Genomic DNA, 26,892 nt, shown 5'->3' on the forward strand with positions numbered 1-26,892 from the left:
AACTTCACACTCTTGTTTGTCTGTTAAGTTTCTGAAGACAGTATATTTCACACAGCAACTGTGAGATAAACAATAGTTTGGGAACAAAGAAAATAAATGCATAATTTTCTTAGGGACTATCAGTTTGAAATGACCAGTTAGTGGTAAGGAGTTCACACACAGAAATACTTACAATATAACTAGACAACAAAGGATTAAAAAATGCTAAAGTAAGAGGAGAGAAGTTTACTAAAACTGTTAATAATGTCAGGACAGGTGAAATGTTAAGAACAGCAACAAATAGAAAAACAATCACCGCAGAGTAGTTGAACTTACAATAGCCTTGAATTCAATACCAAGCTCTTCAGTCTAATTTCCATTTGTAAACTATTCTAAGCCACTGGAGCACAAAATGTGAAGCTTTCTTTCTGATCTCTGTCCAAAGCTAGGGACAGACAGCAGAATATGTGCTTTGCATGATTTAAGATGTGAAGCAGAGTGCCATAAAATAAGTTAGCAAAGATATGAAGGGGTTTTTCTAAAATATTTTTAAAAAATATACAAATGACTCAATCAGGACATAGAGAGAGAAGGGCAACCAACTCCAGCACAATGATGGGTTAATAGTTTTAATTTGATACTGTGATATGTTCATGCACTGGGAGAAGATGATGAAAATGATGTACTGGTGCATTCATGTAAAACAAGTCATCATAATCAAGAGCTGGCAAGAAAGTGGCAGCAGCCAGCCTGAAAAAAACAAAACAACTGTTGAGTTTAAACTAAAACCCTAACTTCAGTCTTAGTTTTTTCCAATATTCATTCATTCATTTTCTACCGCTTAGTCCCTGAACGGGGTCACGGAGGGGGCCGGAGCCAATCCCGGCCAGCAATCCGGCCTACACCCTGGACAGGTCGCCAATCCATCGCAGGGCTAACACATAGACAAACAACCACGCACACGCACTCCTATGGGCAATATTAGAGACACCAATCAACCTAAGCTGCATGTCTTTGGACTGTGGGAGGAAGCCGGAATACCCGGAGAGAACCCACACAAGCACGGGGAGAACATGCAAACTCCACACAGAAAGGTCCCAGGTGGGGCCCGAACCCGGAACCTTCGCGCTGTGAGGCAACGGCACTAACCACTGTGCCACCGTGCTGCCTATTTCCAATATGTTCAGCATTTTTGCTTAAAAGAAAGATATTTATCGAGCCACACACTAAAATATTTGTAAGGTATTTCTTCACTTAAGTTATCACAAAACTGAAAAGTTTGTAAGATGCCTCTGTGAGCAAGTGTGGCCGGCTATATAAAAACATAACAATAAGCAAAAGTTCCATCTATATCTACAACTATGTTATTTATATGAAGAGAGAATGAAAGTGGGTCTAGCTCATAACCTTGGGGTACTCCATTAATTGCATTAAGCCAATTTTATCTGAGCAGGTTTTACACAATGAGTCCTACCTGACAAATAATTAAAAAACCAGCCTACTGCTTGGTCAGACAAACCGATACTAAGCAACTGTTGCTTTAGCAGGGCATGATCAACAGTAAAAAAGTGTAAAGTGTCTATAAACAACAATAAGTTTATGAATAATTAATAAATCTTTTACTTGTTCCTAATAGATAACTGGTTGATAATAGCCTGAAACATGCTTTGTCTTTCAGGTTAATCCTTTAACCCACTTTGGTACCATGTGAATAAGGCACTCATTTTGACAGATTCATGCCCTGTAATTAATAAATTTATTGAAGGTTAATACAGCATTACTAATGTAATGGTCCATGTATTCAGTGGTTCAGGAGCTTTTGACTATAGAAATTTAAATTCAGTTTCATGAGAGCTAAACTAACTTTATCTGCTGATAAAGACAATGTAGGAAAGTTCAAAGTCAGTTAAAGTTACCTGTTGTTTCCAAGGTCAAGGGCTAACTGTCAAGCTTAATTTTTAAGCTATGTTTATTCCCAAAAAACAGAACCAAAATACTTTCATTTAGCAGAACAACACACTGATACTTTTATTTTAATGTGCAATGTCAAAAACAACAATATATATATCTATATATATAGATATATATATTTTTGTTTTTAAGGTGACAAGTGACTCCGGGTCCCACAGACCCGAACAGAGCACAAGGGTTAAATGTGAAAGTTTACTCTACAGTAGGTCAACCTCATCATCAGTGAGCCCTGGGCGTCCATGACCCTGTTGCCAGTTCACTGTTTGTCCTTCCTTAGACATTGTTGGTAGGTACTGACCACCGCAGTCCAGGAACACCCACCAAGACCTGCAGTCTGGGAGATTCTCTGACCCAGTCGTTAGCCATCACAGTCTGACCCTTGTCAGTGTCACCCAAATCCATATGCTTACCCATTTTTCCTGCTTTCAGCACATCAACTTCAAGGACTGAATGTTCACCTGCGGCCTAATATACCCCACACACTGACAGGTACCATTATAATGAGATCCAGCCATCCACTTTCTAAACCGCTTAGTCCCAAACGGGGCCACGAGATTATAATGAGATAATCAGTGTTATTCACTTCACCTGTCAGTGGTCATAATGTTATGGCTGATTGTGTGTATACATACACATGTAAAAAGGTACATATACAGGATTTCCACACAGTTTTTATTTGAATATATGTCAATCATTCATTTAATTTGCAGCAAAACCACAAGTACATACAATACCAGTAGTAAACACACTTAATATGTGATTACTTAAATAAAAAATCAAATTCTGCTCTAGTTTTCAGTCTGTACTGCTCTCTTTACTAGTCACATGCCTATAATGCAGATCCAGCCAACTAATTTGATTTTTCAGACAATTTCAGCTTAATATTCACATCACATGCTGGATGAATTATGCTGTTTGAGGAAAGGATTGAAACTGTTTTTCAGTTAATTGTGTTTTTCTAGGCTTATAACAATCTTACATTTGATTTAGGGTTTAGTAAAAATGTCAATTCATGGATTCTCAGGCCATAAAACTTTGTGTCCTCATCATCTGCAATTAGTATAATCACTTGCATTAAACTTCCAGCATGTTTCACACCCAATAAAAAGTCTGTTTTCAAAAAAGTCTGTATTACTGACCACAGTTTTAGGTATTCTGGACAGAGCAGTCCAGACATTACCATCCCCGAAGGACCAATTGTTCTGCAGCCTACAATAAAGTAATAAAAACGTACATAAAAGAGAAACCATTAAGCCACACGATAAAAGGTATTTGCAGCCTTTTATGAAATATCAAAAGCATCATCATATCAGTCAAGTTGTACTTTAAGTCAACTCATAAGTGGTGGCCATAAAAGGCTTTGTAAATCCACTGGTCTACACTACAACAAAATGTGTTGGGCTCTCTGAACTCTTAAACTCCTGAATTAAAGGTAGGGTTGGTGATCCTGGAAAAACCAGTGAGAGGAAGCTCAATTTTGAAAGTAGACAACCAAAGAAATCCCATCTTTTTGTTTTGACAAAGCCTCTCCTCCAAAACACGCACACTACAATGCACACTGCCTGACTACTACTTAGAAATTTCAGGAAAATAACAAATTCCCCCCAAACAAAACAAAACCGATGTATACCGCCGCCATGGTGTCACTTTTCAGCCCCTTTTGTTCTCTCAGTTGTTACCATTGTTCAATAGCCACACCAGTGTTAGTTCTAGTTTTACATCTTGAAGCATCCAACTTCTTGTTAGTTGTAACTTTCTTCTTGCTCTCATACTGCTCACACAGGTTGCAACTTCTGGCACCAAAGACATCATTACCTAAGGCTATATGTCTTAAAGGAGAAACCCTGGCCTGTAATAGTGGTTTCCATTTGCAAACGAAAGCTGCTGTGGGTACCTTCTCTGCCATAGCTCTCTAGCTTTAGCTATCAAAACTGAGCAGTAACACATCTGCCTGCAACTTCAATGCCTTGTGGGAGACTATTGACTCGTGCATTGAGTGCAAGAGCAGGATGCACGCAAGAAGGGACATCATTCAATGGTTTTGCTTGGGACCAGTAGAATTATTTGTCAGGCTTTTTCAGGCCTGCTGTTGCCATAGGTGATGGATTTTTTTCTTTATGTTGTCAGTGGATTTAATGTATTATTTGGCATCAGGAAAAGTGAAAAGTGAAAGTCAAGAAATGTAGCAAAAAATGGTTTGGAAGGAATTGTCAACCTTACCTTTAAATTCAAGGAATTTCCAGATCTTCTCAGGAGTTGTCAATTACTCTCAGGGCTTAAGGAGATTCTCCTCCTCTCAGTGAAAGAAAGCTGAGATGAATTACCTTTGAATTGCCTTTATATGCACAGAGCTCATGGCTTCAAAGTGAAAAACATAATTGTGCAATATGTTGAAATTTCCTTGTCTTACTCATTTGTGCTTATCGTGTCAGGATGAAATGTTTTTTGGTGTCCAACTCATTAACATCTGGGGGCTTCAACTCTCCAACATCAAAGAAACATTCAGCTTCAGTACAGCTTGTACACACTTAAATGGTTAATCCTTAAGAATACATAATGGGAGTCTCTCAATCATATGTGTTCACCTTAGACTGGGGTAAAAGTGCCAATAGATTTTGTCAACTTCAAATGAATCTACATTTGTCTTAGCCTGTTTCAGGAACAGGTTGGACCTTATAACAAAGCTCAACATGGACACCAGCTGGACAAAAGGGGCCGCTGCAATCTGACCATCACAAATCATCTGACTAATATGTGTTACAAGTTTCCTGGCTGATATAATTTCCCTGCTTCATGCCAATAGTAATTTTGCTCATGGCTTGTGCTGCATAAATTTGTTAGCTACAGTAAAAAGGTGTGTGATGTGTAATTATGTAGGAAAATTTAGCTAAACAGCAAATCTTAATACTGAATGATATAGGAAACATAAACAACTACAGTGTAGGAAACAGTGTCACATTTAGAAGATAACATTATGGTATTGGTAGGCACTTTCAGTTTTATCTGTAGGATAACTGTAACCTATGTCAAATTAGCATGTGTTACATAGTTTATTTCCTAAAATAAATCAGATATGTACAGTACCGATGACAGTGATGGATAATGTCCCACATTTAAATGCCTTTAGAATAGCCATCAAATGCACTGACTATGTACTGTGACATTAGGAAATATTAATAAATATTACCTTAATGTTGGGTTTTGATTGGATCTCACATACAAGGTGTCTGCATACAGAAGAGAACTATGGCATATTTTAGTTTGCAACACAATAAATATATGCAGCTCAGATGTGTACAGCAGGGACCTGAGGGACAATCACTGGTAGAAGAACAGCACAACTGGCTCAGTATTTTGCCTGGATGCACTCGATCCTGTTATTCCCAAACAGTGGCACGTACCCTGTCAGGGGAGGGGAAGTGTCCATGTTGTTAAGACCCCTGGTGAGACTGCAGCACCATACAAACACACACACACATAGCCACTGTTTTCCATTTTTTGTGATTTTATATCTTACTGCAGGAAATGGAAAACTTGGATAGTTTCAGTCTCACAAGCTCAGTATTGCATCTCCTTGGTTTGCTCCCAGAGCAGATGGCAGCGGCAGCATGCAGGTCTCTGTTGGTCTCTGAGAAGGTGATGTTGTCTGGAATCAGTTCAGCTCCAGTAAAAACCAGAAAGTGTTCTTTTCATATATACAGTCTGTATATTCTAAATAATAACTATTTGAAACTTAACTGCATTACTTTGTGATCTATATTTTTGTGATTGTATAAACTGACAAACTGTTCCAGGCATGACAAAAATAAATTTTCCTACATCAAACCATCAGGAGGTCAAATTATTGATTATACTCCCTGGAGCAGAAACATACCTGCCAATTCCTGAAGGTTTCTGGGCTGTTTCACCTCTGACCACAACCAGCATCAGTGACAGGAGTGGTCATAAGTGTGATTTGTTGCATCTGTAACCACACACACACAAAGTGATGAGATGGGCACATAAGGTACACTTCAGTTAGACTACAGGAGGTCAGTAAAACAAATTTTCAAGGCTTACTCTTTTGTGTCCTGGATATCATTCCCTCTTGAGCTATAAGTATTCATATCAACCCATTTCTCCTCATACCCTACCAGAGTAAATGTGTTTTACCAGCTATAACGTTCTAGCCTTTTCCTCCTCTGCCTGCCAGTGTTTTTCCAGTTATGATCCCCCACCTCCTCTTCAGACTTCTGTCCATCTGCCTTTGCCCCTTTGCTGAACAGAAAGACTGACTGATGTTGCCATCCTCTGGCCACCACTTAATTCTGTTTGCATTGAGGCTCAGGCCAGAGAATCTGTTGTATCTTGGCCAATCACACTTATAAAGGAAGCAAGGAAAAAATTATATTTCATAATGTGTGGAAGCAAAAACTGACCTTTTACAAATGAAATATATTATTAATTTGTCAGCTGTTCAGTACTGTATTGCTGACCTGCTCATTACAGTGAACTGTATATTCAAATGTGAAATTTCACAATATACTGACAAACTGTCATCTTATTAATGATCTTGTTGCTTACACAGTTTAGTGTCCTACAGCTGAAAAGGAAGCACATATTAAAGGATATCACAGTAACATAACGCTAATATGATTTGTAATGACAGCACATTTCAACCTGGTTCCTCAGATGACTTTTGAGTCACAAATGATTAAATACACTGTATATCAATTTTAATATTTCAAATGGAGGAAGGAAGTGACAGTTAGTGCTTCTCCTGTCCTTGTTCCTTTCATTCATTTGCCCAACAACAAATACAAAAGAATTTAATAGATTTTTTTTTATTTCATTTTGTCAGAACAGCTTTTAATTGCTTTCAGAAACAAGGCTAAACAGACAAAGAAATAAATCCATTACCAAAAATGTTTCTAAAATGTCATTACAGCCTACATTCTTGATCTATTAAAGTTTTATTCACCGTAATATTTGGTTCTGAGGCAACATATTTCAATTTTTAGTAATTTATGTGTTCCTTCTGTTCAAAGTGAAGAATTTGCTTGTATTTATTTTGACTTTAGGCTTCTTTTTTTTGCTGCAGTGTAAATCAGCCCAGTCTGATGTAGAGACAGCACAGATTCCCTGTAGGTCTTTTATTCTCATTATCATCACAAAAGTTTGGCTGCTTTTAACCACCTTTTCTTTTGTTATTGATGCCTGGTGACTGATCAGGCATAAACCTTCATGCAATCATTGTCAATACCTGTGGACACAATGGCACTACAAGAAAACATGATACAAGAAAAGTAGCATATTGCTGTGAGATGACAGTCCTAACCGCTGCACCACCGTGCTGCTCAAGTGTTTAACAAACTTACTCTTGTTAATACTGTTTGGTACAATTCTTTTTCCTTTCTGTCTTTTCAATCATGATATGTGTGTGTCATGGGTCATGTATTGAACACATAGTGTCCGAACTGAAGCATCTGTAATTTCACCTGACATAACTGATTGTACCCAGAGAAAACTGGCACACAGACACAAAGATGTGACATGAGAAAGCACCTGAATTATTACAATACAGTTGGCTCCACACACAACAAGGAGTCATATAAAATTAGTATTAAATGTCTATTTGACCATCATTTTTGACAATCAGTCAACTCTTTATTGATCAGTTTATTGATTTTGAGTTCCATTGGAGATACCAGACAACAACGACAAAAGCAGAGCTGCATTGAAACACTAAAAATAAAATCTAAACAGTTTCAAAAGATCCTTGGGGAAGTTTGAAAGAGCGGCGGTGGGAGCTGAAGCCCTTCTGCAGCAGCGAGATCCATTTCTTGCAGAGCAATTGGCAGAAAACTAGCAAATATCACAATGCCTTTGCAGTAAAACTATTATGTTGGCACAACAATCTAAAAATTAATTTAGCAACAGACAACAGCTGTTTTTCTTTTTGTTTCAACTGCTCATCTACTTTCACATTTTACAGGAGAGTACTGACACATTTGCATATAGTATCTAATGGTGGAGTGGGAGTTGCATTGCTTTTATTGAATTTCACAGTAATGTTAAAAATGAATGAATGTGTTTTGAACTTGGAAACAGCTGGCTCTATCCACAGTGAGTGTCATTATGTGTTCAAAGCATACAATAATTTAATATGTTTGTGCTGTTGAATACAAATGTGCCTGGAGTACAGTTTTAAGTGTTCCTGCATTGTCATAATAAACCACAAGTAGTGCAACATCTAAAGATGTGTCCATGCAATATGTTTAATTGATCCACTTGAGCCACACTAAAGCTAATATTGCCAGTATGTTGAATACCAGATGTGGTAGAAATCTGTTATTTCTACAGATGTCCACCAGATGGGTGGAGAGGAGCACCATGTCTGAGCAGGCCCACACAGGATGATGTGGGACACAAAGAAGATTAAGGAAGAAGTCATGCTCACTGGAAAGGGGACAGCAACATTATGACATGGGGTCACATTAGGTCCTTAGAGGGGGACCAACTCACAAGTCTGAGTTTTGCACATTTTTGAATGACTTGATTGATTGTAAATCACACTTTTTTTTTATTGGAAGTATAAATGTGCTTCATCTTAGTGGCTAAGGCAAACTGATAAAATCATAATGGTCTAAAAAAAAAAAAAAAACATGTCACCATTTAACCAAAAAAATATAAAGGTATTCATTCATGCCTGTGTGCTCACACTCACACACACACACACACACACACACACACACACACACACACACACACACACACACACACACACACACACTTGAGAGGTGAAACTCCACAACAACCACACTTTGCACAGTCCAGTGTTCAACCAAGGCTGGTAATGTGGGTGCCACCACCAGGGGGTGCTACAATACGGTGGCCAGGCCGATATGGAACGTTGTCATCAGTCTGTGCCCCTGACAAATCAAGACATAAGACAAATATTACATTTATTTACTTCAAATCTGGATGTATATGTCCCATCTAACACATAAAAATCTTCACTGAATCACTGGATTTTAAAACTTATACAAATAAAAATAAATATATTGGTTCTGTTACCCGATAGGCTGAAGTTGGACAGGTGAAGATTGCGGATTGGTGGTGGTTGAAAGGTGGGTGAGGTTTTGGCTGACGGAGCAGGAGTAATATATTTGGGGGTAGGAGCAACATCGTAAACAGGGCCATCATACATCCCACGAGTAACACCCTGCTTACCTTTCACCTGGGCAGAAAGCACAAAGACAAAACACAAGGCAAACCAATTAGTCATTCTTCAGGAACAAGATGGCCTGTAACCCACCATAAATATCACTGTAAAATATATTTTCTAAAATCACCAGCATGGGTGGATACCACAATAAAACCAGCATATTTTACAGGTTAGAACTATAAATAGGGCTGAATTATAATTACAGTATCTTACAGGTTCTGAACAGATGTGAAGCTACAATCTTGCTTGCCTGCCATAACAAGGAACAATAAATAATTTAAACACTGACTGGCTTTTATGATGCAATTTTCTATTTATACATTTACTTCTGATACCCGTTACCTTGTCTGCTTCCTGAAAAAAATGCATCAGCTGTTCATATGATTCCGTTTTTATTTTTCGTTACACATTGAATTCTTGCCTCCACCTTAAAAGAGGTTAGTAGATTGCAAAATCACCAGGGACAACAACAGAAATAAATCCAGGATATTATAATTTAATCCCTAACATAGTTTAATATTGTGTATTTCATACTGTGAAAATATTCATCTGTTGTCGGTGTTAGATATTTTTAGTCAGATAGATATTGGATAGATATTTTATGTATTAGAAATGTTTAGTGGAGATAGGATGTCTAGTTAGACTGTTAAATGCTTAGTCATGCTTATGAGTTGCTGCAGGGTACATCTGGTCAAGGCCACCAGAAAGAAGAGATGATGACTGTCAGCAGACAGGGTGTTTAATATTATTATTATGACGTGTATAACTGTAGCCTTAGCCATAATATGTTCTTATGTTTAAGTCACGACATGTTACTAGAAGTCTGTGAGAATGTTTTTAGCTACACACCACTTAACCAACAGACACACACATTCACACGTTGATTTGCTTCATGTTTTGACTACTGCTATGACCAGCTGCAAAGCTGGTAACAGAGACGTCTCGGTTGACGTTTCTGTGTAGTATGGGGCTAGCCCAACCGAGGGGATATAATGTATAGGCCTGGTGGGTTCAGGGTCTTTCATCTTCCAGCTGCCTGCGAGCAGTTTGGAGGTGCAAGATACCTGAGCGTGTAATGTTAATTTTACCTGCGGTTAACCAAACCGAACTAATATTTCTAAAAAGTACATTTTTATCACTGCTTTGGAAATGTCTTTAAAATCATCCATGTTCTGCACCTGGTTTCTAAACTTAACACGCTGGAAAGCGTAGTCTGGGAAAGGCTTGCGAGGAATAAATCGACCAGTGCCCTGCTGAGCCTGCAGCTTGCCTTCCTCATAAACCACACGACCTTGACTCAACACCAGGACCGGACCGCCACGGCACTCCAGGCCCTCAAAGATGTTGTATTCTGAAGCCTGTGTAGAGATATATAAAATATTCAAGACATGAAAAGTCAGATAAAGTGAATTATAAATACAGATAAAAGTTGTTTTTTTTTTTTTTTAAATCTTCCCTACTACACTGCATTGGCTCAGTCAGAGGGTTTAATACATGTAGTAAAGTGCAGCAGTTGAGAAGATGGGGGATGAATATGTGAGAGGCTCAGGGCAAATGAGGGAGCGACAGTGTGAATACGGGGGGGTAGAGAGATGGTAGCACAGAAAGGGTGAGGGGTGAAAATGGATTATGACCTAAAGCATGCACCAGTCTAGACTAACAGACTGAAAACATTAACCACTGTCAAATATCTTCACTATGTTGTGTGGCATTGCTCAAGGCAACTTTTTCCCTCTGAGGTCAGTCTTCTGAGTTTACGTAAATATGTCATTTTGTCATCAAATGTAGTCAGTTTAGTCATTTTTAAAAAAAACAGATATATATTTCCTTAATTACGAGCAAGTATCTTACCATGCAGATAATTTTGGTTTCATTTGGCCGTTATTTTGACTTTGAGGTTTTGTCGGCCAGCTCAATACAAAGGAGGTGAATGGAGTGTCATTCATGGGGCTCAAAGGATTAAAAACAACAGTGTCCTGATAATCCACAGTCCTCAGAGTGTACACTTTTCACTGGTTCTAGTGTGTACTGAAGAAAGTCAATAGAAAGACCCCACTACCCCCCCTAATGTGTCTGCTTCCTTTTCCTTTCCTTTCCCCTCTGCCCTGTGTTATTTTGCTCTCACCGACTGCTGGAGTTTGGCAGTGATGGTTTTGACGCTGTCAGGGTCCCAGATGACGATGTCTGCATCAGAGCCTACCGCTATCCGGCCTTTACGTGGGTACAGATTGAAAATTTTAGCAGCATTGGTAGATGTGACTGCCACAAACTGGTTCTCATCCATCTTCCCCATGGCCTAAGAGACAAAAAAACACTCATGTGGTTAATTGTTATACAAAAGTCACACACAGCTACACAGACGCATCCCCACACATTCCCCATTGCTCACCACAGTCTTGTCCCAGACAAATCCCATTCTCTCCTCCACCCCATTGGTTCCCTCTGGGATAAGGGTGAAGTCATCTTTACCAATTGCCTTCTGGGAAGTGCTGTATGCACAGTGAGCGCTACCCACCACCTGGAGGTCCCCACTGTATCACACAACAAAATGAAACAAAAATATCAGCAAACCCTAGCACTGCAATGAAAAGCTGTCAAACGAAAAGTTTTGAAATGTCCTGAACGACTAAATACAGGCGACTTAGTCTTTCTGATCACAAGGTAAGTTAAAGGACATTTGGATGCTAAACGAAAGAGAGACAATTTTCACATTCAAGCAATCACATTAACTATATACAGTAGACAGACATTTCCACTATTATCCACAAGATGTCTGCACCGAGCATGTGTGTTAAAGTACAAATCTTGCAGCTTAGTGAACGAGTCAGAATGGTGCAGCAGCTGTAAGACCAATCCCTATAGCAGGTATGCTGAATTATCAAAAAGTCATCAACACATATACTTACACCACCTCCTAGTATACAAGAGGCTCAATTTGAGTGATGAAGAGCTATCGTTATCATAATTTCTTTTCTAGGGCCATTTATTCATTTGCTAATTACAATAATTACTTCATGATAGTGAGCTTTGAGATCATCGTCCCAATGACAAGAGAGTGCTTATTATGGAAATAACTGGCTGCACTGAAATGTGAAAAAAGTGTTGCTTTTTTGTTTGTGTCACTTACAAAGAACCTAAAATACACCCTGCCACTTCAGCAAAAGCTCAGCAATAGCAGTATGGCACCACTGGCGTGACAGCCCAGACCCGCCTTGAGAAGCTGGAGCTGCAGATGAAGGGTGGAGGAGCAGAGAGGAAGGGGAGGAGGAGGGAGGTGCTTGGTATCCAAGGCAACAGATGATGAAGGATTCTAGTTCCATTGCTATTTATGGAATCGGGGACAATCAAGAGTGTACAGCAAGATGTTCTGAGCATTGTGTGTGTGTCTGTGTGTGCATATGTCTGTAAGGTGAGAATTGAACTGGGTTTGGTTTAGGGCACTTTATCCCTCTCTGGGATACTCACTAATTCCAACTTAGCCTATTATTATCATATATTTTACTTCATATATAATAAAAGTTGGTTCAAAATTATTATATAGCCCATTATACATTAATAAGTCTCTTTCTTTCTACCCCTCCTCTCCTCATACCTTTTCACCTTCTCTCCATCTCTTTTTCTTTTTCTTTTTCCCTGAAGCTGGACTGACATTGTGTATTACCTTAAAACTTGTTTGTGACATGAATACCAAACTAACATCGAAGGGCCAACAGTGGGCATTAGATCCATGCAGTTATCTCCTTTGGTGTCATCCAGCTGATTTGCATTTCTCTTTGTGCAAAGGTTATAACTAAATTAAGCACTGTGTCCTCATCTGCATTAATTAGACATGATTTAACATGTCCTGGAATTTTTGAACTGCAGTATACTGTACATACAGTCTTTTGACAGGCTTCCCAGAATATCATTGCCCCTTTTTCTAAAACACTGGGGCATTGCACTAAAATGAGACGAGATGAACTGCTGAACATTTTGAAGCCATACCAGGCCAGCAGTGTGTGGAGGTGGTCAGGAGTTGTGGGATCAGTACTCAGAGGTGGAGAGGTCACGTAAGCAGCTGCTTTGGCCCAGTTTTTGCTCCAGTAGTGAGAACCGTCAGTGGCCAAACTAGCTGTAATTGGCTCCCCAAAAACGACAGAACCTGGACAGGAAGATAGGATAATAAAGTTTGCAATTTGAATAAAACATGTCAGTAAACACAAGAAAAGCCAGATGCATGAACTGATTAAAACCTGGTGTACAAAAGTAAGACAACAAAAGAGAGGCTGACCTTTCCTCCGGGCCTGGGTGATGGTGTCAGCTGCACTCTTGCTCATCACCTTGGTGATGTACACAGGACAGTTCACCTGGTTGCTAAGAGTGATGGCGCGAAACACAGCCTCAGCCTCCAGCTGCACGGAAAGGAAGTAAGGGGTGTTAAAGCCTATGTAATGATGGATGGATAGATGGACAAGGAGGATGAAACTCACCTCTTCAGGATGACTCAGAGGGTGGCCCTCAGGTCCAGTGATTCCCATTCTAAGGATTTTTCTCTGTTCCTAAAAATAAATGAAACAGTTTCCTAATTATCTTCAGATGTACTACAATAACTGTCAACATTACAAGCCATACCTTTAAAGTAATCGTTTACCCTCACGGCTGTAAAACAAAAATCTCATGGTTTGTCAAGGTATCAAAGAAAATAAAGTGTGCATTATAATCCTAAGATGAAAATGCATGGCGAGAGATCCTGCTGGCTCCCACCTCTTCCTTTTCTTGGTTTCATTATTTGTCCCCAAAGGCATTGGTATTTCTACTGATTTTTTTTATCACCCATCTCCCTGTTTTGATTACTGTTTGTCAGGGCACATGCAGATCTCTATCTCTTTCCATCTCTCTCTCTGGTTGTTTTTGGGCCTACTGGGTATGGCAAGCTTCATTGTCCTCAGCTGAGTGGTTGATTGGCACACTGACTGGCACTCTACAATCAAGCCTCACAGTATTTAGCCACAACACTACATCCTACCTGCTGTTCTTGTGGTTCATATGTTTGGCCAAACTTCTCCTGCTACATTTTAGCATTTGCCTTGCTCGACTTGATGTCTCATGCGTCCCAGATCTGCGTGTGTTACGTTGTTCTGCCTAGGCTTCCCTCTCTGCTTACCTGCTCTGCCTCCTCCAGCTCTCAGCTCACTCCAGCTGCCCGAGCCAGGCTACACCTCTCCAGTCTCAGTGATTTCACCTGCCTCCCGCTCTGATACCCTGCCTCGTGTCACGGTTCCAGCCTGACCTTTTGCCTGTGCCAAGAGCCTTTTGCTCCTGTTCCTCTTGCTGCTTTTCCTCTGCCCTAGGTGCTTGAGTGGTCAGCTGGTTATCCTTCTGACTTTTTGTCTACCTGTGGTCATTGGTCGGCCACCAACCTGCCAGACCAGAGCCCAGGAACCTATATCTGGAATGTTGCTATCTACTATTGTTTACCAGGTCTTCCCAGCTACCCCACTCCTCCAGCTGCTGTCTCCCCTACAGAAGGTCACCAGCTACATCTCTTCTCAGTACTCCTGTTTCTATCTTGTACAGTAAGAGACTTAAATCTACCTGGTGTCTGAGTCCAGTATCCCCTCTATTGAAAAGACTGACTGGTCTTAAGACTGTTAAGCTAACAACTATGTCATTCATCATCCTTTCTCTGAGAGCTGGGGAGTTGTATAACACAAATCTTTCAACTACAGTGGTGGCTGCAGAGGACTAGGTAAGGCAAAAGATGGTGTTAGCTATTTCACAAGTCAGCTGCTGTGTCTGGAGGCTGAGTAAACACACTTACTGGCTGTGGTGGAATGGGTCACTAGTTGCTACTTAAAGACAGACATATGCCCCTTTCAGACATGCACTGAAATTCTCTAGACATTACCTGACACCGCAAATGTTTGAGTTAGTCGACCTGGACCCAAAGCGGCCATTACCCTACCAGCTCTCTAGTACAAAGTCTGTGTTGATGACATTCTATCATGTACCTGCAAAACCAAAAGAATGCGAACATCCAACGGTGTAGAAAAATGGTTCACAATGAAGATGCCAACAAAAAGATTGAAGCACTTGTGTCAGACCTCTATGGCAAGGCAGGGCAATAGGCTATTTTTTTCCTGACCAAATTACAAACTGGCTATGTGACTGTGTCTTGTCCCACCTCCTGTGTGCTCTACCCAGGCACAGCCCCTTGCATAAACCCAATGGAATATTTCTAGCAGGTGAGAACATGTCTGACAGATCATCTCCTATTGCATCTGTGAAAGTGCAGCTCTGGACAAAGTGTATAGACTGTAGGACTTACCTGAGCAATCAAATCTCCATTTTCAGCATGAACTAACACCACAGCACCCAATTGCTTCAGGAAGGAGAAAGCCTCATACAGCTAACAGGGGAATGAGTCCAGACAAATAAAAAAAAAGTGAAAGGAAAGAACGGAAAGTCACAGATTTACATGAGGAATGTACTGCAATATTGGTAACTGTGCAATTAGATTGTGAAACAAACCTGAGAATCTGTCATCTGGTACACATCCTTATAAGCCATGTACACTTGGAAGGAGTTGATACCTGACAGTATTAGAAAAAAAGAATCAGTTTATGACAAAAAGGTAATAAAGGGAAACTCAGAATCGAGACAAATCATGTGTCTGTAGCTAAAAACAATTTATCATGAAATACAATTTTTTTTAAAAGATGAAATTAAGGCACAACTTCAAGCTGCAAAATATAAAAATTGATCTAAATCCATGCCTGGTGTGCAAAGCATGCAGAACGTGCTTATGTCTAGCATCTGAGCCAAAATTTGCAAATCTATTGTATTTCTAAGGTAAACTGGTCACACAAGCAGCTGCCTTGGTGCTGTTGCTGCATTCCCTAGCAACTGTCCCAAAAGAAAAGTGATTTTTTGTTTAACTTAAGACAGATTACAAGCAGAATTTATACACTGTCACCATGACACTGCTGTAATACAAGCAATGGCTTTCTGCTGCCTTGTCACTATAAGAGGATTCAGCACTGGGCCAAACTGTTTCTAAGTCTGTCCCTATTGTTCTTGTGATATTACGACAAAATGGGGATGAACATGGAGCTGATACAAGAATTACAGCAATGCTTACAGTGCTAAAATACAGAACTAAAACCCAATGTACCTTTCTCTTGCACCAGCAGCTCCAGCTCATCTTTAACAGTCTCATTCCACTGGGGGATGTCGACATGCAGGGAGTAGTCACAGCACGCCTTCTTATCTGCAGCCTCCTGCCAGTGCTCAAATGCCGCTAGCAGGCTGTGCCCAGGCTGGGGGATCACATGGTCAACTGAGAGATTACAGATAGAAAGAGTGCCCCCAACATTGTGTGGTAACAGAATGTACTGTAGACTGCATGCATATACTGTACTGTATAACCACACTCACTGATCATGGTAGTGCCACCAGCAAGGGCAGCCTTGGTGCCCTGGAGGAAATCATCAACGGGCTGTGTACCCAAGTAGGGCTTCATGAAGCAAGTGTTGACATCTATCCCTCCTGGTATCACCAGGCGGCCATTACTCTGGATCACCCTGACATCTCCGGGGACGACCAGATTCTCACCCACCTGCCTGCCAAGGGTCAAATACATGAACAAAATGTAGGAATGAGGAGATGAAGGTGAAAGGGAGGCAAGATGTAGGAATGAGGAGATGAAGGTGAAAGTTGTAGTGCAGGAAGATATAAAAAGGGTTGTGGAGGATAAGGCAGTGGAAAAGAACACAAAGGGAATAAGGTGGTGAAATTGTTATCAACTGAAAAACACTTGCAGTAGATTTTAATGCCTGTGCAGTTCTTTGTCATAATTAGCTCCATATATACGCACTTGATGAGCCCATCCTCAATGTAGACATCTGCATAGAAAGAGTGGTCATCATTGACCACTCGCCCTCCTTTGATCAACAGCTTCTCACTCTGCAGGAGAGAAGTAGGGAGGAGTACAGCGGTTGAAATGAGTCCTGACATTTTGATATACTGCACAATCAGTTACGTAATCCCTGACCCTATGGCCATATTATGACAGTGCACAATTACGGTGGAAACAAATGCATAGCCAGGCAATTTCTGTTCATGGGTGTGGTCTCATAACAGCCAATATTAATAACTGACTAATTAGCATTTATATTTAACAACAAAATGAAATGGTGAATATTTAGAATGCAGTGTTGAAACAAGGGTTTTTGTCAGACACCATGTGTCCACACCCTCCAGCAGGACGGAGGGCGCCTGGCAACAGCATTAGGAAGATGTTATGTCTCCATGGAAACTAGTGATCATCCCCTGATCATCGATGGTTCGAGATGACGGGAGGTGACCGACCTATAGCCAGTAAGGATGCTTACAAAAGAAGAGGCCTGAATACAGTATGGCTGTTGTTTTCTGTCTCCACCATGACACTGAATGCTTACAGTAGATACCATGTATGCTCATTTTACATCCAACAATACTCTGTAGCGAGGGAGAGGGTTTTCTGCAGACTGCAGGCTTAAAGGGCTAGTTGGGAAAAGCTATTTTCACAAATCACTGCGCAAGTCCAGTCTTACACCTATGCATTCTTTTATGAAAGCCATTGTTTCCTGTGCAATCCCTATTCAACTGTCACGTCTGCCAACTTAATCTCTTTGACAGACGGCATGATTCACCATTCAACGCCGAGCGAGAAAAGGCGCTCGATTTGATACACAGCCATAGAGCACTGACACCTCTCTTCAATATGTTGTGTCACACTGGAGAAAGACAGGGACCTCCTTATTTAGCCACCTCACTAAGAATTAAATCCCCTCACTGCTGGTATTGGCAGCAGGGATTCGCATACAAACGAACAGCTTCTCCGGCCAACGCCTCTGATCAGGTGGGGTCTCTTACCGTCTGATGGAGGATGCTGCTCTTCCCCTGGTAACTGGTCCCAGACATGCTCAGTCTGTCGCTCTGGCCCGGGCGGTCAACACAGCAGCGGGTTGCGGTGACTCCAGCACCCTGCTATCCGCTCTTGGCCCCCTTGTCTCCCCCGATGTGTGCTGAATAAATCCGCCCCAGTACGGCTGCGTCACAATGCGTAAAACGCGCACAGTGAAAGACGGGTAACGTTCGTGTTCGTGCGTGCGTGCGTGCGTGCGGAACGTCTGCCCGGCGGCGTTCACGGCACCGAGAAAGACAGACACGAGCGCCCTCACTGAGAACATAGAAGATAATCCAGCGAGAGGACGCTGTTCAGTTCAGCACCACAGGCCAGACGCTGCTCTTCCGTTGTGACGTGCCAGCATTTGCATATTTTTGGAAGATTTTATTTGGTCGACGTAGACATATATCAAACTACTGAAACATTTGTTTTAGTTGGTCTTCCAAAACGAGGCTTCCTTAAAATAAATCACACAAATATTTACAGGCTAGTCCTATACCTTCCGCCGATAATTCTTCCTAAGCGATTCAAAAGTTGTCCACCAGCTGGAACAGCCTACCACTTGCTGGGAAGCTGATCATAAACGACACAGCCATCAGACTTCCAACCAAAAAACCAAAACAAGTTAGCAAAAATCTGTCCTACCTTTTCATTCGGGATTTCGTTCCCCGATGAAAATCTGTCCTGGCCATCTGTGCGTGCGTCCTCTCTCTCCACGGGCGAGTGGGTCATTGAGCCTTCCTGGGTTTCCCTGGGTGTTTTGCCGATGGGATCACCAGGGTCCAAGAGCCTCTCTCGGCTCTCGCTTCTCGGTGTGCGGCTACCTTTCTTCCCCATCGCGTAATTATCTAAGTCAATGGTCTTGCTGCCAAACGCCCCCTCCACAGAGCTGAACATCCCGTAGGATTTCCTCTGGTTCGGACCGGTGGTGATCGGTCCCGCCAGGTAGACGGGTAGCTCATCCTCCCGATTCCACTGTCTTCTGCAGTCAGACATTGTAGCTACAACGAGAGATGAAGACTCCCCCGCGTCTGAAACGCTGGAGACAGCAGCCTCGCTTGTTCTACGTCCAGCCGGGTCACAGTCCCGCTTCTCAGGCAAGAGCTATGAAAAGCAGCTCTCTCCGGGCAAACCCGCCTCTTAACACACACGCACAAACTGAAATGATCCAGGGCTCTAGTTGTGTGATGTGCCAGTGTGAATTAGTCTTAGCTCTGCAGCAGTGTAGTTACTGACCACACATACACCCCCAAAATAAAACTAAAACGAGAGCAAGTCTGGGCTTTTGCCTCCCTCTTTGTCTTTTTCTCTTTAACACCCTCTCTTTCTTTTTGATGTGGGGGCTGTGTGTGAGCATGTCACACCATCAGCGGATTAGACCGCATATCATCTTTTAAACCACATCTTGAGGGACAGAATGGTAAAACGTCTACTGTAATGTCGTACAAGGGCCTGGTTTATAGCAAGACACTGGCCTTGAATGAATGCAACCTGAAGCTCGGATAAGACTGCAGACTGAAGCGGGTGATCTTATCAAACCAGTGACCTGTTTACTCATGAGATTTTTGCTGATCTGCAGCGACACTGGGAGTTGAAATCCTATTCTAAACAGCAACAGACTGTCCTTCTTTTGCCCATTGGAATGCTGGGAGAGGGCGAAAGACAGAGATAGAGAGAAGCTGGAGCTGTCTGTTCAGTGCTTGTGCAGGTGGACAGCTCCCAGACGAACAATGCACCAAGCACAAAAGACAGCGACACCAAAACGCACTCCTCCATTACCTTACAATGTACACGGGTCAGTAGCGCACGTGTAAATACAGTTTTGGCCCTATTTAGAATAGGCTAGGTGAACCAGTATATTGGCCCACTACACACTGGAATCAGACCTACTGCATGCCTATAGCACACTGTATGATATGATTATTATAAAACACCTTATAATAAGGGTAAAAATCATATGTAGTACATAACTATATGCCAGGACTCATGATGGTTCAGTGCCTGAATTGATGCATCATGTATCACGAACTCGTGTTGCTCGCCATTTAAAAATGATAGTCACCAACATTTTATATTGAATACTTAATTCTTAATGACTCGTCATTTTATCCCACAGTTAGTAATTTATATGCCATGAAGTTGCTGATAAAGGCTAGGCTATATCCGACCCATGCATGTGACCAGTTTCTCTGTTGGCCCTGTTCTCATAGAACTAGTATTCCTATGTTCCAAAAATCCTGGCTACATATACTGCTGCACGAATTACGCTTCATACTGGCATATGGATTCGTTGTAAGTGTGAGAAAACTGATAATCATTAGTCACATACTGGTAGTGACTCGATTTAGAGCAGCAGGCCTTCAGGAAATATCCTGTATTGAGTGGTGCAATATGTATGTGTATTAATTAAACATATGGTTTTTTACACCATTAGGCCATTTTACTTATCAGAAGGCTTTTCTCGGAGGTTTGTCTTGTTGCCGGCCGAGGCCATATGGGAGAGAGACAGGCGGCCTATCGACCTGGAACCCCATAATCTACTTAAATGGTGTGACCATTCGGTTAAAATCAGTGCACATGCAGCCTATCATTTACCAGATATTTCTTAGATTTTGTTTTTTACCTGAGGTGATATTCACATTAAGTTTGACTACAAAAAGAGGCACGAGGGACAGAACTGAGTAAACGTTTGAAGAGGCGAGAGAAATTATTGCAATCCTTTGGTCCTCAGGTTTAAGAAGCAAAAATAGCCACCTTTAATAACCAATCCGATCAGCATGGTCATTTGATGGACAATTATGACACTCTATTAGAGGGCAGTCTACTTTCGGGGGCGGGGCGTGCGAAGTTGTAATGTCATTTATAGACCACAGACATGAGTGTCCAGTAACCATTTACGTGACCAGTGTGCGTATCTGATTTTGCGGTGCCCTGTGGAGCGGAATGGACCCGGACTGCAGACACGCCGTTTAAAAAAAAGAGCAATTTACTTTATATCCCGAAAAAACCTGCTCGTATCGTTACCAAGTAAGATTTCTTACTTTATTTTACTGAATGATTTACTGTTAAGAATGTAGCCTATAGGGCAAGAAGTTCAGAGTTCCCCTAGACTCGTATCGTGTGCATGGCGCTAAATAATTACAGGATTCTCAAAACTTTTTTAAATTAAAAAACTGGTTTAAATTATGGGTTATCAGGACGTTCCTGCTTTCCTTTCACACTTTATTTAGTTTAACTGCATATGATTGCAAAGGATATCCAGTTACTTTTCCCGTGTCTTCTCTGGCAATGACTCACACTGAGTAGAACAGAGTTTTACTAAAGTTTGTTTCCCTGTCAAAACACAGTTTCCTCTGTATCAAAGGGTGGGTATTGCTTCACTTGTGGCTCATTATTTAAATTATTTTACTGCAGTATATAACTGTCATAATTATTTACTGTCACCTTTTCATCTCCCAGGAAAGATGGAGAAGGATTTCCCATCAACACCCACTGCTGTCAACATCCAGGGGTCATGGCCTGTCCAGGATGAGCCCTCTCTTCCCTCCTCCATACAGATTCCTCCCTCACCTGTCTCCAGTAACCCCTCTGCTGTGCCCTCTTCTCAGCCTGAACCTCCATTTTCTGCAGATTCCACTACACTGAAAACATTCTCAGATTCCTCCCCATCAACTCACACCATCTCTAAACCAGTAGACTCTCCCACTCCTCCTTCTGGGGTGTCTTCTAAACCTGTATCTAAAATGGTTTCCACTAGTCCCTCCTCTCCTTCTCCATGCAACACACCAGTTGCCACTTCTCCTAAGTGCTCTGCTCCTCCAATCTCCAAAACTTCATCCTTTTCCAAGCTCACACCTGCCTCCACTGCATCACCCAGCCTAGGCTTTCACACTCCAGTAGATTCCGCTTCAGCTTCATCCACTTCCACCTTGGCTCCTGGGACTTCTTCCACTGCCCCCTTGAAACGTACCTTTGCCTCCGTGGCCAAGCAGGTGATAATACAAGAGAGACTTAGGAAAGCGGAGCAAGAGGATGCCAGTGATGAAGAAGATGGTAAGAATGACACTGTTTTTAACTGTAATTTGCATTTAGTGGCACAGTAATTAACAAATGTGAGGAAATTAACAAGCTAAACTAAGGTGATGAACATTGTAAACATTATACAGTAAGCAGCTTGCTAGCATTGCTTTGTCAGCAAGTTAGAATGCTGAGTTAGCATTTAACATTAAAATAACACAAGTACAGCTAGCATGGCTGTAGTCTTTGATTATGAACATGGTAAAGCTTGGTTGCTACATAGAAAACTTCTGACACTGACACAGGCTGAATATTTAAATTTAAGAATAATACTCATCTGAATGTTTTCCACCACTTCTATAGAGAAGAGTGAGAGTACTGTGCAACCCACTGAGCCAGAGAGTAGTTTTTCATTGACTGAGACTAATATGGGTACAGTTAAGGCATCTCCTTTCTTCTCCTCCAGATGAAGAACCAGAGGAAGAGTTGTCTGTGGAGGAGATGGAGGAGAAGGCCAAAGCTGGTGATGCCAGAGCTCAAACCCGGGTAAATGAAAAGCACATAGAATAGAATATAGAACAGAATATATCTTTATCGTCGTTGTATCCAGTACAACTAAATTTAAAAAGCCATGTAGTCAATGTGGCAATCACACACTAATATACACAATAATAAGATAATAAAACAAATAATAATAAACACACCACCGTACCTTCTCACACTCATCTGTTGCACAAACATGCACACGGACTGGCACTTGGCTTTGTTTTCACTCCTGCTGGTTTACTCATTCTGAATGTGAGTATGTGTCTATTTTTGGTCACTTGGAAGCTGATACCTTTGAATTTGATACACGAGATACTGTCACATACAGCTAATTAAGAACACGATTACGGGGCATTGCAGCATGTACTAATTCTGTACAAACACAAGTGCAAAATGCCCATCAGCTATGAAAGAGTAAACTGGTTAGATATGTCTTTAACTTTCTCATGCTATCGGCCATGTATTTGGACATACCATACACCTACACTACCGTGTTTCGGTATGTATGTATGTATGGAGACATGAGTCACTAGTGTTTCAGTATGTATGTATGGAGACATGAGTCACTTTGTAGGGACTCAATATTCTTATGGGGACAAAAAACAAGTCACCAAAACGTAAATAATGATATTCACTTTTATTGGCTGACTATGTTACGCACACAAGGAATTTGTCACTGGTACAGAACCTATGTAGCTATCCGCAGCGCCAACTCACAAACATGAATCAGACAGAAATATCCTAATGCAGGGAGCCCTCAGATGAAGACATCTCATCTTCATATAAACAGATGCTTTTGATAATAACTGTGAGAAGGAAGTTATGAAATGACAGTTAGTGTAAGATTAGAAATTCGCCACTTGATATGTCACTGGGGTCTTTGCTACTCCTTGGAAACGACTGCAGTTAGCTATAACAGAGACACTGATAGCTCCAGGGAGTTAGTCATCTGTCGTCTGTGGGTTCCATGAATATCACCATGAACTGTTTTTACTGAAACTACTTCCTACCAAAGAAGTAGTAAGAAAACAAGTGCATTCTGCACATTGTCCAAAAAAAATCAGGCCATTGCTGCTGGAAATACGTTGCTGTTGATAGAATAATAACAATTTTAAAGTTTTTTAACACTTTCAGTTATCACAAGCAGTGTCTTATGCCTCATCATTGTCTTCTTAACCTACTAATCCGCCCTCTTAGTTTTTAAGCCAGTCACAGTCTTATGAAGCTGCTGTATAAACACTGTTTAACAATGCAGTATGTTCTTGATGATATACCATACCATGGCTAATAGTTTAGTATATTTGAACAATACATAGTAGTAATATGCAATAGGACTTACAGGAATTTACTATTTGCTGTTTAAAATGATCTCTTTTCTACTTTTCTCCTGTGTCTCAGTTGGGTCAGCACTACTTGATTCTTGCTGAAGAGAAGGACACCGAGATAAATAATCGCCTGGCTATTGATTGGCTGATTAAAGCAGCTAAACAGGGTAGAAAATGTGCAGCGAGATTACTGCAGCGCTGTTGGATCCAAAGAAAAGGTCAGCGCAATCAATTTCAATACATGCTTGTGCATGTTTGTATTATTTATATTGGTGTTTGTAGTTTCTTAACTGTCCTTCACCCTCCTTTAGGAATCACTCCAGAAAATGAGGTTGATGTACGCAAGTTGTCAACAGAGAGTAAGTTTGAGCTGGCAGTACGCAAGGCAGCCATGATGATGTACTGGAAGCTCAACCCAGAGAGGAAGAAGAAGGTGGCTGTGGCTGAGATGCTGGAAAATGTCAGCCAGGTTAATGCAGTGTCGGGTAGGATGCACAAACACATTCACAGAAATGTGGATAGAAACAAAGTATAATCTACACTCACTTTATTAGGTACACCTGTACGATTGTATGCAATTCAAAGCAACACTTCGACCTTAACATCTTTGTTTATGAAGCCCCAAATGTTTCATTTTTTGGCAAAATTGTCATAAATATATAAATTCAATCACATATTTATTATTGAGGCCATAGTTAAAGGTGTTAGTATCTCACTGGTGCCATGGTCATTCCTTACCAACAGGTGGCACTGCTGGCAGAATTCCTAGTTCAACCTCAGGCCAGACTCAGAAAGTATTGGAGAACATGGTCAGGAATGAGTGTAAGTACAAAGTGTAAGTACAGTAAGAAAGAGTGACAGAGAGAGAGAATGTAGTGTCCATGTGCAATCGTCTCTGTTGTGTCCTTTCAGGTAAACACTCAGTAGACCTGGATGACTTTGTCGAGATGATGAAAAAGTACGCACAGGGCATTGTCCCCTCTGCACCCCAAAATGGCAGCCAGCTCATAGCCAAGACTGAAAGCCTTACAACTCATGAGACTGAAGAGGTAAAAGACCAAATCAGCCTGTTGTCATGAGAAGCCATGTCATTTTATTTTTAATTACAGCTATTCAGACTAGTGTGTGTGTGTGTGTGTGTGTGTGTGTGTGATTGTGTTTTGAAGCACAAGACTGAGTTGGTCCCATCAGGATGCAAGAAGTCCCTCAAAACCTCCTGGGGTTTTGACACTAACCAGAGTGGGGCCATAAAAAAAGCCATGGACATGAAATCACGCCTAATGGTATATACTGTATATATATATATATATATATATGGATATTTTTACACTTGTTAAAGCACTGTGTTCTTAATTCGGTCATCCTGGTTTATACACATTAATTGTTCCAGTCTTTCCTTATACCTGTTTCTCTTCACTTCAGGTGCTGGAGTACCCACTGCATGCCATTGTAGAGATGAAGGAGCACCTGGTCGACTGGGCTTCACGGGCTGGTGTCCAGTGGCTGAGCACGATCATCCCCACACACCACGTCAATGCGCTCATTTTCTTCTTCATCATCAGCAACCTGACAGTTGACTTGTTTGCTTTTGTCATCCCTCTGCTTGTGTTCTACCTCTCCTTCATCTCAATGATCATTTGCACACTTCGTATTTTTCAGAGCGGTAAAGTGAGTGTTTCTCAAAGTTTAAAATCAAATTTATGTTGAGCTCCATTGGTTTTCAGTGCAAAAGCTATGTTGCTACATATTTCTCTGTCCTGTCAAGAGGTTAATGTGTATGCATTTGATTTAAAATGTTATTTTTCTTTTTACTAAAGAAAAGTTTTCTTTTTTCTTTCCCCCTTTTGTCCAGACGTGGGAGAACTTCAAAGCCCTGACATCTTTGCTGGCACGTTTTGAGCCAGGGCTGGACGTGGAGCAGGCAGAGACAAACTTTGGCTGGAACAACCTGGAGCCGTATCTTTATTTTATCCTCTCTGTTTTCTTCGTCATTTTCTCCTTCCCTGTAGCTAACAAGAGCTGGATCCCCTGTTCTGAACTCTCCACTGTGGCCATCTTCTTCACCGCTGTCAGCTACATGAGCCTCAGTCCCACAGCTGCAATGTATGCACGCCGAGCAATGGTCATAGAGGTCAGGGAACACACAACACTGGCATAGCATATGCGATTATTAACAAATCAGTGTATTTAACATTATTTCCACTATAACAAAAGTGATAAAATGGCATGAAGGAAGTTTGTTGATAGATTTTCTAACTTCCACAACTTATTTTCTATCCAGGTAGCGTCATCTTTGTGTTGCCTTACCCAGTTCCTACCAGAGAAAATGGCAGCACTTCGTTTCCTGGGCCACACCTTCACCACACTGCCGCTAGGGGAGTCAGTGGTGCTGAAGCTTAGCATCCCATGCCTGCTCTATGTTTATCTCTTCTACCTGTTTTTCAGGTGAGAATAAGCATTCAGACCTCATGGTGTGCTTAAAGAATGTCAGCTCATACAATGGATTGTGTCTACAGGCTTTAAAATTGACCTCAGCATATTTGTGAATTGGTCATTGCATGTATGTATCAGTTTGTCTTGTCACTTTAAATGTTTTTAAATCTTATTAAATTGTTGTTAATTGTTTTTTTCTTCTTTTTGTATATTTTCATGTTCAGCATGGCTAGGATGCGTGGTTTCCGGGGGACCTACTGCTTCCTGGTTCCATACCTGGTGTGTTTCATGTGGTGTGAGTTCTCTGTGGTGCTCCTAAAGAGTTCCTCCGTGGTGGGTCTAATCCGCACCTGTGTGGCCTACTTCCTCTTCCTGTTTGCGCTGCCTGTTCTGGCATTTGGCCTGGCTATCATGTTATTCATCCAGCTCTTCAAGTGGTTCCTTGAGCTGGAACTAACGAAGATGATCGTGACCCTGGTAGTGTG

At 41.3% G+C, this 26,892-nt stretch overlaps 2 protein-coding genes across 4 annotated transcripts in view; one reads left to right on the forward strand and one right to left on the reverse strand.

Annotated features, from left to right (window-relative positions):
* Positions 1-7,588: 7,588 nt before the first annotated feature.
* crmp1 (collapsin response mediator protein 1) lies at positions 7,589-19,328 on the reverse strand. Of its 2 annotated transcripts, none has more exons than XM_020597145.1 (14): positions 18,732-19,328; positions 17,013-17,101; positions 16,574-16,758; positions 16,311-16,475; positions 15,668-15,729; positions 15,465-15,545; positions 13,627-13,695; positions 13,428-13,548; positions 13,142-13,298; positions 11,547-11,688; positions 11,283-11,453; positions 10,336-10,515; positions 9,007-9,169; positions 7,589-8,861 (listed from the first exon to the last, which is right to left on the reverse strand). In XM_020597145.1, exons 1-14 carry the CDS (start codon positions 19,080-19,082, stop codon positions 8,770-8,772), a joined length of 2,028 nt encoding a protein of 675 aa, XP_020452801.1. In that variant the 5' UTR covers positions 19,083-19,328; the 3' UTR covers positions 7,589-8,769. The 2 variants fall into 2 exon arrangements, with proteins under 2 accessions (XP_020452801.1, XP_020452802.1); XM_020597146.1 differs by lacking the exon at positions 18,732-19,328 and adding an exon at positions 18,053-18,486.
* Positions 19,329-19,804: 476 nt separating this feature from the next.
* wfs1a (Wolfram syndrome 1a (wolframin)) overlaps positions 19,805-26,892 on the forward strand; it is an 8,291-nt gene continuing 1,203 nt past the window's right edge. The window contains exons 1-12 of one of the 2 annotated variants that reach the window (XM_020597143.1): positions 19,805-19,881; positions 21,546-22,139; positions 22,570-22,649; positions 24,048-24,192; positions 24,286-24,459; positions 24,719-24,796; positions 24,887-25,023; positions 25,141-25,257; positions 25,397-25,642; positions 25,827-26,105; positions 26,256-26,419; positions 26,632-26,892. The exon at positions 26,632-26,892 is cut by the window's right edge and continues 1,203 nt beyond it. In XM_020597143.1, the coding sequence (XP_020452799.1) occupies positions 19,872-19,881; positions 21,546-22,139; positions 22,570-22,649; positions 24,048-24,192; positions 24,286-24,459; positions 24,719-24,796; positions 24,887-25,023; positions 25,141-25,257; positions 25,397-25,642; positions 25,827-26,105; positions 26,256-26,419; positions 26,632-26,892 (2,285 nt within the window). In that variant the 5' untranslated portion in view covers positions 19,805-19,871. Of the gene's footprint in view, positions 19,882-21,007; positions 21,114-21,545; positions 22,140-22,569; positions 22,650-24,047; positions 24,193-24,285; positions 24,460-24,718; positions 24,797-24,886; positions 25,024-25,140; positions 25,258-25,396; positions 25,643-25,826; positions 26,106-26,255; positions 26,420-26,631 lie in introns of those variants that run through there. The other variant, XM_020597144.1, reaches the window with a different exon arrangement.

This window comes from Monopterus albus, unplaced genomic scaffold, assembly GCF_001952655.1.
Source record: "Monopterus albus unplaced genomic scaffold, M_albus_1.0 scaffold32.1, whole genome shotgun sequence".
Classification (NCBI taxonomy): domain Eukaryota; kingdom Metazoa; phylum Chordata; class Actinopteri; order Synbranchiformes; family Synbranchidae; genus Monopterus; species Monopterus albus.